This window comes from Globicephala melas, chromosome 4 (genome assembly GCF_963455315.2).
Source record: "Globicephala melas chromosome 4, mGloMel1.2, whole genome shotgun sequence".
In the NCBI taxonomy this organism is placed as follows: Eukaryota; Metazoa; Chordata; class Mammalia; order Artiodactyla; family Delphinidae; genus Globicephala; species Globicephala melas.
In genome coordinates, this window is record NC_083317.1 from 81,458,360 (window position 1) to 81,470,631 (window position 12,272).

Consider the following 12,272-nt stretch of genomic DNA (forward strand, 5'->3'; position numbering starts at 1 on the left):
CTTGAGGGAGACTCAGCCCAACTGGCTCACTCTTTAATCATCACCTAAGCACACATCCTCTGGTTTGACCATCAAGTAGGCCCAGCAGTTTCAATCCTCACCAGAGGCCCCAGGTCTTATACCAAGACCTTTACACATCTCAGGGAAAACTGCCTGCAAGAGTATGCCTCTGTAGGGCTTCCCTGGTGGCGCAGTGGTTAAGAATCCGCCTGCCAATGCAGGGGACACGGGTTCGAGCCCTGGTCCGGGAAAATCCCACATGCCGTGGAGCAACTAAGCCTGTGCGCCACAACTACTGAGCCTGCGCTCTAGAGCCTGCGAGCCACAACTACTAAGCCCATGTGCCACAATTACTGAAGCCTGCACGCCTAGAGCCCACGCACTTCAACGAAGAACAGCCCCTGCTCACCGCAACAAAGCCCACACACAGCAACGAAGACCCAATGCAGCTAAAATTAAATAAATTAATTAAAAAAAAAAAAAAAAAAAGAGTATGCCTCTGTGACCAGAAGCCAGGGCCTCCAGATGGCAGACATGTTGATTCATAGCTAACAGATGCCCAGTTTTTCTGGTTTGACCTCTTACTTTTGTGAACGAGGAGAAGTGTGGGAGGTTTAAGTAGGGAAAGGGTTAGAAATCAGCGTATACTTTTCAGGTTCTGCCAGACAACCTTTTATTACATCAGAAAAGCAACACTAGGCACTAGATCTTGCAAAATATGTTCTGACCAACTCTAAACTTTCTGAAATTAAATATGCATAACCACTGTAAGGTTTTCAATGAACAAAACAGTTAAATACAAACTTTCATAGGCAAAATAGACTACGGTATAACTGGCAACCTCAGAGCCAAGTACTAAATTTTCTTGCACAGGTTTCAGTGGCGGTGGAATGGGGAGATGTAAATACTAATGAGTACAAAACTTAATTTTGGCTTTATATATAGAAAAAAAAACTTTGAGGAAAATAGCTTTAAACTGAATAGTATCTTTTGAAATAAACAGCTCAGGCCAGCCCTTACATATCTGAGGCTTATACTCAACCAGATCTGGGATGAAAATGAAGATTTAGGGTTTACAGTGACTTCAAATCCAGTTTTAAGAGTAGCTAAGTCACCTCATTTCCAGAAAGGGAAGTCTCTTTAGGATGACCATGACACTCTTCTGAAGACACTTGGATAGCCAGAGTTCCTTGGCCACAGTTCCACTTTTCCACGACACCGTGCCAATGCTGTAGTGTGGAACTTCCTCTGAAAGGCAACCAGAGCCCTACACCACAGCGCTTCTCCTGGCATTTTCAAGCCTCAAAAGAAAGAAGACCTCCTGCTTCAAGTTGGCAGTTACTGCTCCAGCTAGAGAAGTTAATTAACCCTTCCGCCCCCCACTGATTTCCCTCCTGATCTTCAGCAGGGGCAGCTTAACATTCCTTTCAGAAATAAATAGTCCAAATGAGAAATTTAGAGTTAACTTCAAAAGAGCAGCAGAAAACAGCCACTGCCCATTATGTTTGCAAATGAGTGAGTGAATGAATACACATGAACGAACACACAGAAAAATCATAGAATAAATCCTGCATTTCCCACATTCACAGGGGAAAAAAAAAAATCTTAAAAAAGTATTAATTAGCGTTTGTTCTTGTGTGGGTTGATAGTCCAGGGCTCTGAGCAGGCATGGCCTTATAAACAGGGTTGCAAGCAGCCCTCCACACACCAAGTCAGGACTAGGGTGCAGAGAGGGGCCTTCATGCACTTCTAACAGCTCAGTACCTGTGAGAGAACAGAGGTGATGCAGGGACTTTTTAACCCACAATGCATGAGGTATATGGAAACGTCCATCTGTGAAAGAACCACCAGCAGCGGGAGGGACTGCGGCAGGGTGTTCTCACAGCAACTGCTGATGAAGGATTTCCCACACCATCTTCTTCCGGAACAGAGGCATCTGGTGCTGCAGAGAATCCACAAGTAACACATACATCACACGTGAAAGTGCCCAGCGTCAATAACCTTTAGTTGTAGCATGTAAATAAAGTAGGATGTCAATGTCCTTTGTGTAAGCCTTGACTTTTCCACATCATGGTATAGACTTACAAAGCCATAAAAAAAGGACGTTATTTGTATTATTATATGTATCATAAGCATTTTTCCGTGTTAAGGAAAATCAAAGCAGGATGCAGAATTATACAATAGAGTCCAACAACAACTTCATAACAAAAACGTGTACCAAAAAGGGAAATAGCTAAGTGGCGGCACAAAAAGTAACTTTTCTACTTACCTGTATTTCAAAACATTCTAAAATTAACATATTCTGCTCTCTTATGAGAAAAACATGAAGTCTATTTAAATAAAGAAAAAAACAAACCTGCAAATTACTCTGTGCTATACCAAATGTTGTCCATGGCCAATTCTGTTCAAATAGCAACATCCCCCCTTCAAATCTCATGTGATTAGGTTCAGAGAATTAATAACTCCTTCTTTAGAAGCATCAAAGAATTAGAGGCTTTTCTTAATATATTATTCTGCTTTAACTGATAATCACTACATGGTCCAATTTTCAAAGCAACAACATGCAAGACAAATCCAAAATCACCTGTAACTCTTTTTGATGAAATCAGATACCCTTGAGGTACTCCTGGAGTTTCCTTATAAATAGTTGGATATACCATTTTACTATAAACTAGTGTGAAGAGGCCTAAAAAGTCTTAACACATGGATTCATAAATTATTTTAAATAGCTCAAAACTTGTAGTAAAAAATTACATTTATTCTTAGTAAAACTGCTGAAGCTAACCAATTTTATTAATTCAGCATGGGAGCCCTAGTTAGTTCATGTTGTTCAAAAGCTTAGAATGGGTTATTATTAGTCCTACTATTCAATATGTACAATTTGGTAGCTATCAAGATGAGGTCTGTTAAAGCAAACTATTTTTTAAAGGAGGTTGTCCTTGGTTGTAAAAAGACTGAGAATCCACTATTACAAACATAAATACTCAAGAGTTCTCAACATATTTGAATTTCCACTCAAATGCAGAGCTATGGAGAACCAAAAATAATCAGAACAGAAGGGAAAATCAGCATTCATAGTTACATCTTAGACCTGCAGCTTAAGTTCTCACAAGGCCTGATTTCCCCATGCTGTTACATATTCTGATGTGCCTCCTTCTTTGGCTAAAAATATTAGTAACACTCAAGAACCAGTGAACACTGGAGTTCAGAGATATGCAAATTGCCCCACTGGTCACCAAAGACTAGGATAAACGTGAGAGCAGATACAGTGACAAACCCTGATACTAGCAAGAGTAGGGCTATGGCCAAGGTTTACAGCAATAATAGTAGCACAACTACCATTATTAACAGTTTAATGTGTGCCAGGCACTGGTAACATGCTCTGAGTTTATCTTGTTTAATAACAAGTAAAAGGATGAGGAGGGGTCTCCACTCACCTGAGTAAATGTGATAGGTTTGTCCCTAGAGATATAATCTGCATATTTACAAGTAAACATTCCACAATCACTCCCATTCAACTGTTGAGGAATCTCCTAAAATTACAAAAAAAGAAGAGAGGAAGGGGTGAAATTTCATCAAATACAAACTCCTTTGACTTTTTCTAAATATTACTGTGGACAAACAATATTATAAAGGTAAATGTTAAATCTGGTATTACACAAACACACAAACACAAACACAATTAGTCTTTATGTGGCATAAAAACCCAACCCATGACAATGGAGTATGTGAGCCTCATGGAAAATGTTTTTTAGAAGGAAAGAGAAAAGCAAAGTGAGAGTTCAATCTCTCAGCTCTCATATAAAGCAAACTGAAAGAAGGTTTATTACCAGGAACAGGAATTCTAGTCAGAATTGTTTCAAAGGCATTCATAAATTTTGAAAATGGCTAAGTGTGGTTCAACCAGAGATATGCTTACAATACAACTAAACTATTTCCTAACTGCAGAGTCTGACTTGTCTTCCCTAGCCGGAAAACTAAGACTACTGCTTTGGACCCCCACAGCTGCAAGCAGGAGAGAGAAAAAAGACTCTTTATAGGGTTTAACCAGTTAGGAAATCTTGCCATGATGTTCAGTTCTGTCCTGAAAAAAAAAAACCACTACTGCTTGCAAGCAGCACTTAAAGGCACCATAAACCAAAGGTGGTGGATTCCAAGCCCAGGTGAAGTAAACTCACACATTCCCCAAGCCCGTGTTGCACTAATCTTGGCCAGCCCCTTACACACTTTGGCTGTCAGTTATAAGGGGAATAGGAGAGTCTAATTCCACTGCTGGAAAACATACTAGATGACAACAACTCAATTTTTATTCAAAAAATACACATGATTATTGTAAAAAGGAAAAGATTGAAAATGCACACCACCCATACATATGGTAGGTACCTCGAACTTCTCTCCTGAGCCCAGCATCAATCACAGAGTGGAAAGAGCTTTAGACTCCACCACACAAATGAAGAGAATTTGTCTTCTTTATTACATTTCCCATTCCAGAACACAGTTCCTCATCCTAACAAACTCTTCTTTTATCTGTGCTTTCCTCAGGAAATCTCAACACTTACTCTTCTAATTATTCAGCTTAGAAATGAAAATGCTTTTGGATAAAGATAGTCAAGCCATTATATAGAGGTTAGGGCTAAAATTGAACTAATGTAGCTTACTTTAAAAAGGAGCCATTAGGGGACTTCCCTGGCGGTCCAGTGGCAAAGACTCCATGCTCCCAATGCAGGGGACATGGGTTCAAACCCTGGTCCGGGAACTAGATCACACATGCCACAACTAAGAGTTCACATGGGCTTCCCTGGTGGCGCAGTGGTTGAGAGTCCACCTGCCGATGCAGGGGACACGGGTTCGTGCCCGGGTCCGGGAAGATCCCACATGCCGCAGAGTGGCTGGGCCCGTGAGCCGTGGCTGCTGAGCCTGCGCGTCCTGAGCCTGTCCGCAATGGGAGAGGTCACAACAGTGAGAGGCCCGCGTACCGCAAAAAAAAAAAAAAAAAAAAAAAAAAAGAGTTCACATGCTGCAACAAAAGATCCCACTTGCCGCAACTAAAGATCCAGCAGGGGACTTCCGGGAAGATGGCGGAAGAGTAAGACGCGGAGATCACCTTCCTCCCCACAGATACACCAGAAATACATCTATCTACATGTGGAACAACTCCTACAGAACACCTACGGAACGCTGGCAGAAGACCTCAGACCTCCCTAAAGGCAAGAAACCCCCCACGTACCTGGGTAGGGCAAAAGAAAAAAGAATAAACAGAGACAAAAGGATAGGGACGGGTCCTGCACCAGCGGGAGGGAGCTGTGAAGGAGGAAAAGTGACCACACACTAGGAAGCCCCTTCGCGGGCGGAGACTGCGGGTGGCAGAGGGGGTAAGCTTCGGAGCCACGGAGGAGAGCACAGCCACCAGGGTGCGGAGGGCAAAGCGGAGAGATTTCCGCACAGAGGATCCGTGCCGACCGGCACTCATCAGTCCGAGAGGCTTGACTGCTCACCCGCCGGGGCGGGCGGGAGCTGGGAGCTGAGGCTCGGGGCTTCGGTCGGATCGCAGGCAGAGGACTGGCAGCGTGAACACAGCCTGAAGGGGTCAGTGCACCACGGCTAGCCGGGAGGGAGTCCAGGCAAAAGTCTGGACCTGCCGAAGAGGCAAGAGACTTTTTCTTCCCTCTTTATTTCCTCATGCGCGAGGACAGGGGATTCAGCGTGCTGCTTAAAGGAGCTCCAGAGACGGGCGCGAGCCGCGGCTAACAGCGCGGACCCCAGAGACGGGCATGAGACGCTGGGGCTGCTTCTGCCGCCACCAAGAAGCCTGTGTGCGAACACAGGTCATTATCCACACCCCCCTTCCGGGGAGCCTGTGCAGCCCGCCACTGCCAGGGTCCCGGGATCCAGGGACAACTCCCCTGGGAGAACGCACGGCGCGCCTCAGGCTGGTGAAACGTCACGCCGGCCTCTGCCGCCGCAGGGTCGCCCCGCACTCCGTGCCCCTCCCTCCCCCCCCGGCCTGAGTGAGACAGAGCCTCCAAATCAGCGGCTCCTTTAACCCCATCCTGTCTGAGCAAAGAACAGACGCCCTCCGGCGACCTACACGCAGAGGCGGGGCCAAATCCAAAGCTGAGCCCCGGGAGCTGTGAGAACAAAGTAGAGAAAGGGAAATCTCTCCCAGCCGCCTCAGGAGCAGCGGATTAAAGCTCCACAATCAACTTGATGTACCCTGCATCTGTGGAATACATGAATAGACAACGAATCATCCCAAATTGAGGAGGTGGACTTTGAGAGCAAGATTTATGATTTTTTCCTCTTTTCCTCTTTTTCTGAGTGTGTATGTGTATGCTTCTGTGCGAGATTTTGTCTGTATAGCTTTGCTTCCACCATTTGTTCCGGGTTCTACCCATCCATTTTTTTGTTGTTTTTTCCTCTTAATAATTATTTTTTAATTTTAATAACTTCATTATATTTTATCTTACTTTATTTTACTTTGTCTTCTTTCTTTTTTCCCTGCCTTCCCTCCTTCCTTCCTTGCTCCCTCCCTCCCTCGCTCCTTTCTTTCTTTCTACTTCTACTAATTCTTTCTTTCTACTTTTTCTCCCTTTTCTTCTGAGCCGTGTGGATGAAAGGCTCTTGGTGCTGCAGCCAGGAGTTAGTGCTGTGCCTCTGAGGTGGGAGAGCCAACTTCAGGACACTGGTCCACAAGACGCCTCCCAGCTGCACATAATATCAAACGGCGAAAATCTCCCAAAGATCTCCATCTCAACACCAACACACAGCTTCACTCAACGACCAGCAAGCTACAGTGCTGGACATCCTATGCCAAACAACTAGCAAGACAGGAACACAGCCCCACCCATTAGCAGAGAGGCTGCCCAAAATCATAATAAGTCTACAGACACCCCAAAACAAACCACCAGACGTGGACCTGCCCACCAGAAAGACAAGATCCAGCCTCATCCACCAGAACACAGGCACTAGTACCCTCCACCAAGAAGCCTACACAACCCACTGAACCAACCTTAGCCACTGGGGACAGACACCAAAAACAACAGGAACTACGAACCTTCAGCCTGCAAAAAGGAGACCCCAAACACAGTAAGATAAGCAAAATGAAAAGACAGAAAAACACACAGCAGATGAAGGAGCAAGATAAAAACCCACCAGACCTAACAAATGAAGAGGAAATAGGCAGTCTACCTGAAAAAGAATTTAGAATAATGATAGTAAAGATGATCCAAAATCGTGGAAACAGAATAGACAAAATGCAAGAAACATTTAACAAGGACCTAGAAGAACTAAAGACGAAACAAACAACGATGAACAACACAATAAATGAAATGAAAAATACTCTAGATGGAATCAATAGCAGAATAACTGAGGCAGAAGAACGGATAAGTGACCTGGAAGATAAAATAGTGGAAATAACTACTGCAGAGCAGAATAAAGAAAAAAGAATGAAAAGAACTGAGGACAGTCTCAGAGACCTCTGGGACAACATTAAACGCACCAACATTCGAATTATAGGGGTTCCAGAAGAAGAAGAGAAAAAGAAAGGGACTGAGAAAATATTTGAAGAGATTATAGTTGAAAACTTCCCTAATATGGGAAAGGAAATAGTTAATCAAGTCCAGGAAGCACGGAGAGTCCCATATAGGATAAATCCAAGGAGAAATACGCCAAGACACATATTAATCAAACTGTCAGAAATTAAATACAAAGAAAACGTATTAAAAGCAGCAAGGGAAAAACAACACATAACACACAAGGGAATCCCCATAAGGTTAACAGCTGATCTTTCAGCAGAAACTCTGCAAGCCAGAAGGGAGTGGCAGGACATATTGAAAGTGATGAAGGAGAAAAACCTGCAACCAAGATTACTCTACCCAGCAAGGATCTCATTCAGATTTGATGGAGAAATTAAAACCTTTACAGACAAGCAAAAGCTGAGAGAGTTCAGCACCACCAAACCAGCTCTACAACAACTGCTAAAGGAACTTCTCTAGGCAAGAAACACAAGAGAAGGAAAAGACCTACAATAACAAACCCAAAACAATTAAGAAAATGGGAATGGGAACATACATATCGATAATTACCTTAAATGTAAATAGACTAAATGCTCCCACCAAAAGACACAGAATGGCTGAATGGATACAGAAACAAGACGCATGTATCTGCTGTCTACAAGAGACCCACTTCAGACCTAGAGACACATACAGACTGAAAGTAAGCAGATGGAAAAAGGTATTTCATGCAAATGGAAACCAAAAGAAAGCTGGAGTAGCAATTCTCATATAAGACAAAATAGACTTTAAAATAAAGACTATTAGAAGAGACAAAGGACACTACATAATGATCAATCCAAGAGGGATCAATCCAAGAAGGGATCAATCCAAGAAGAAGATATAACAATTGTAAATATTTATGCACCCAACATAGGAGCACCTCAATACATAAGGCAAATACTAACAGCCATAAAAGGGGAAATCGATAGTAACACATTCATAGTAGGGGACTTTAACACCCCACTTTCACCCATGGACAGATCATCCAAAATGAAAATAAATAAGGAAACACAAGCTTTAAATGATACATTAAACGAGATGGACTTAATTGATACTTATAGGACATTCCATCCAAAAACAACAGAATACACATTTTTCTCAAGTGCTCATGGAACATTCTCCAGGATAGATCATATCTTGGGTCACAAATCAAGCCTTGGTAAATTTAAGAAAATTGAAATTGTATCAAGTATCTTTTCTGACCATAATGCTATGAGACTAGATATCAATTACAGGAAAAGATCTGTAAAAAATACAAACACATGGAGGCTAAACAATACACTACTTAATAATGAAGTGATCACTGAAGAAATCAAAGAGGAAATCAAAAAATACCTAGAAACAAATGACAATGGAGACACAACGACTCAAAATCTATGGGATGCAGCAAAAGCAGTTCTAAGAGGGAAGTTTATAGCAATACAATCCTACCTTAAGAAACAGGAAACATCTCAAATAAACAACCTAACCTTGCACCTAAAGCAATTAGAGAAAGAAGAACAAAAAAACCCCAAAGTTAGCAGAAGGAAAGAAATCATAAAAATCAGATCAGAAATAAATGAAAAAGAAATGAAGGAAACAATAGCAAAGATCAATAAAACTAAAAGCTGGTTCTTTGAAAGGATTAACAAAATTGATAAACAATTAGCCAGACTCATCAAGAAAAAAAGGGAGAAGACTCAAATCAATAGAATTAGAAGTGAAAAAGGAGAAGTAACAACTGACACTGCAGAAATACAAAAGATCATGAGAGAGTATTACAAGCAACTCTATGCCAATAAAATGGACAACCTGGAAGAAATGGACAAATTCTTAGAAAGGCACAACCTGCCAAGACTGAATCAGGAAGAAATAGAAAATATGAACAGACCAATCACAAACACTGAAATTGAAACTGTGATTAAAAATCTTCCAACTGGGCTTCCCTGGTGGCGCAGTGGTTGAGAGTCCGCCTGCCGATGCAGGGGACACGGGTTCGTGCACCGGTCCGGGAAGATCCCACATGCCGTGGAGTGGCTGGGCCCGTGAGCCATGGCCGCTGAGCCTGCGCGTCTGGAGCCCGTGCTGCGCAACAGGAGAGGCCACAACAGTGCGAGGCCCGTATGCCACAAAAAAAAAAAAAAAAAAAAAAAAATCTTCCAACAAACAAAAGCCCAGGACCAGATGGCTTCACAGGCGAATTCTATCAAACATTTAGAGAAGAGCTATCACCTATCCTTCTCAAACTCTTCCAAAATATAGCAGAGGGAGGAACACTCCCCAACTCATTCTACAAGGCCACCATCACCCTGATACCAAAATCAGACAAGGATGTCACAAAGAAAGAAAACTACAGGCCAATATCACTGATGAACATAGATGCAAAAATCCTCAACAAAATACTAGCAAACAGAATCCAACAGCACATTAAACAGATCATACACCATGATCAAGTGGGGTTTATTCCAGGAATGCAAGGATTCTTCAGTATACGCAAATCAATCAACGTGATACACCATATTAAGAAACTGAAGGAGAAAAACCATATGATCATCTCTATAGATGCAGAGAAAGCTTTTGACAAAATTCAACACCCATTTATGATAAAAACCCTGCAGAAAGTAGGCATAGAGGGAACTTTCCTCAACATAATAAAGGCCATATATGACAAACCCACAGCCAACATCATCGTCAATGGTGAAAAACTGAAAGCATTTCCACTAAGATCAGGAACAAGACAAGGTTGCCCACTCTCACCACTCTTATTCAACATAGTTTTGGAAGTTTTAGCCACAGCAATAGGAGAAGAAAAGGAAATAAAAGGAATCCAAATCAGAAAAGAAGAAGTAAAGCTATCACTGTTTGCAGATGACATGATACTGTACATAGAGAATCCCAAGGATGCTACCAGAAAGCTACTAGAGCTAACCAATGAATTTGGTAAAGTAGCAGGATACAAAATTAATGCACAGATATCTCTGGCATTCCTATACACTAAGGATGAAAAATCTGAAAGTGAAATCTAGAAAACACTCCCATTTACCATTGCAACAAAAAGAATAAAATATCTAGGAATAAACCTACCTAAGGAGACAAAAGACCTGCATGCAGAAAATTATAAGACACTGATGAAAGAAATTAAAGATGATACAAATAGATGGAGAGATACACCATGTTCTTGGATTGGAAGAATCAACATTGTGAAAATGACTCTACTACCCAAAGCAATCTACAGATTCAAGGCAATCCCTAACAAACTACCACCGGCATTTTTCACAGAACTAGAACAAAAAATTTCACAATTTGTATGGAAACACAAAAGACCCCGAATAGCCAAAGCAATCTTGAGAACGAAAAACAGAGCTGGAGGAATCAGGCTTCCTGACTTCAGACTATATTACAAAGCTACAGTAATCAAGACAGTATGGTACTGGCACAAAAACAGAAATATAGATCAATGGAACAGGATAGAAAGCCCAGAGATAAACCCACGCACATATGGTCACCTTATCTTTGATAAAGGAGGCAGGAATGTACAGTGGAGAAAGGACAGCCTCTTCAATAAGTGGTGCTGGGAAAACTGGACAGCTACATGTAAAAGTATGAGATTAGATCACTCCCTAACACCATACACAAAAATAAACTCAAAATGGATTTAAGACCTAAATGTAAGGCCAGAAACTATCAAACTCTTAGAGGAAAACATAGGCAGGACACTCTATGACATAAATCACAGCAAGGTCCTTTTTGACCCACCTCCTAGAGAAATGGAAATAAAAACAAAAATAAATGGGACCTAATGAAACTTAAAAGCTTTTGCGCAGCAAAGGAAACCATAAACAAGACCAAAAGACAACCCTCAGAATGGGAGAAAATATTTGCAAATGAAGCAACTGACAAAGGATTAATCTCCGAAATTTACAAGCAGCTCATGCAGCTTAATAACAAAAAAAGAAACAACCCAATCCAAAAATGGGCAGAAGACCTAAATAGACATTTCTCCAAAGAAGATATACAGACTGCCAACAAACACATGAAAGAATGCTCAAAATCACTAATCATTAGAGAAATGCAAATCAAAACTACAACGAGATATCATCTCACACCAGTCAGAATGGCCATCATCAAAAAATCTAGAAACAATAAATGCTGGAGAGGGTGTGGAGAAAAGGGAACCCTCTTGGTGGGAATGTAAATTGATACAGCCACTGTGGAGAACAGTATGGAGGTTACTTAAAAAACTACAAATAGAACTACCATATGACCCAGCAATCCCACTACTGGGCATATACCCTGAGAAAACCATAATTCAAAAAGAGTCATGTACCAAAATGTTCATTGCAGCTCTATTTACAATAGCCCGGAGATGGAAACAACCTAAGTGTCCATCATCGGATGAATGGATAAAGAAGATGTGGCACATATATACAATGGAATATTACTCAGCCATAAAAAGAAACAAAATTGAGCTATTTGTAATGAGGTGGATACACCTAGAGTCTGTCATACAGAGTGAAGTAAGTCAGAAAGAGAGAGACAAATACCATATGCTAACACATATATATGGAATTTAAGGAAAAGAAATGTCATGAAGAACCTAGGGGTGAAACAGGAATAAAGACACAGACTTACTAGAGAATGGACTTGAGGATATGGGGAGGGGGAAGGGTAAACTGTGGGGAAAAAAAAAAAAAAAGATCCAGCACGCGGCAATAAAGATCCCACGTGACGCAACTAAGA

The 12,272-nt window shown here is 41.6% G+C and overlaps 1 protein-coding gene across 5 annotated transcripts in view; it reads right to left on the reverse strand.

Moving 5' to 3' along the window:
- Positions 1-656: 656 nt before the first annotated feature.
- Positions 657-12,272, reverse strand: part of SENP2 (SUMO specific peptidase 2) — a 40,616-nt gene continuing 29,000 nt past the window's right edge. For 4 of the 5 annotated variants that reach the window (XM_030861484.3, XM_060298312.2, XM_030861495.3 and 1 more), the window contains 2 exons: positions 3,438-3,533; positions 657-1,942 (listed from right to left, as the gene is read on the reverse strand). In XM_030861484.3, coding sequence (XP_030717344.2) covers positions 1,880-1,942; positions 3,438-3,533 — 159 coding nt within the window. In that variant the 3' untranslated portion in view covers positions 657-1,879. The remainder of the gene's footprint in view (positions 1,943-3,437; positions 3,534-12,272) is intronic. The other variant, XR_009563738.2, reaches the window with a different exon arrangement.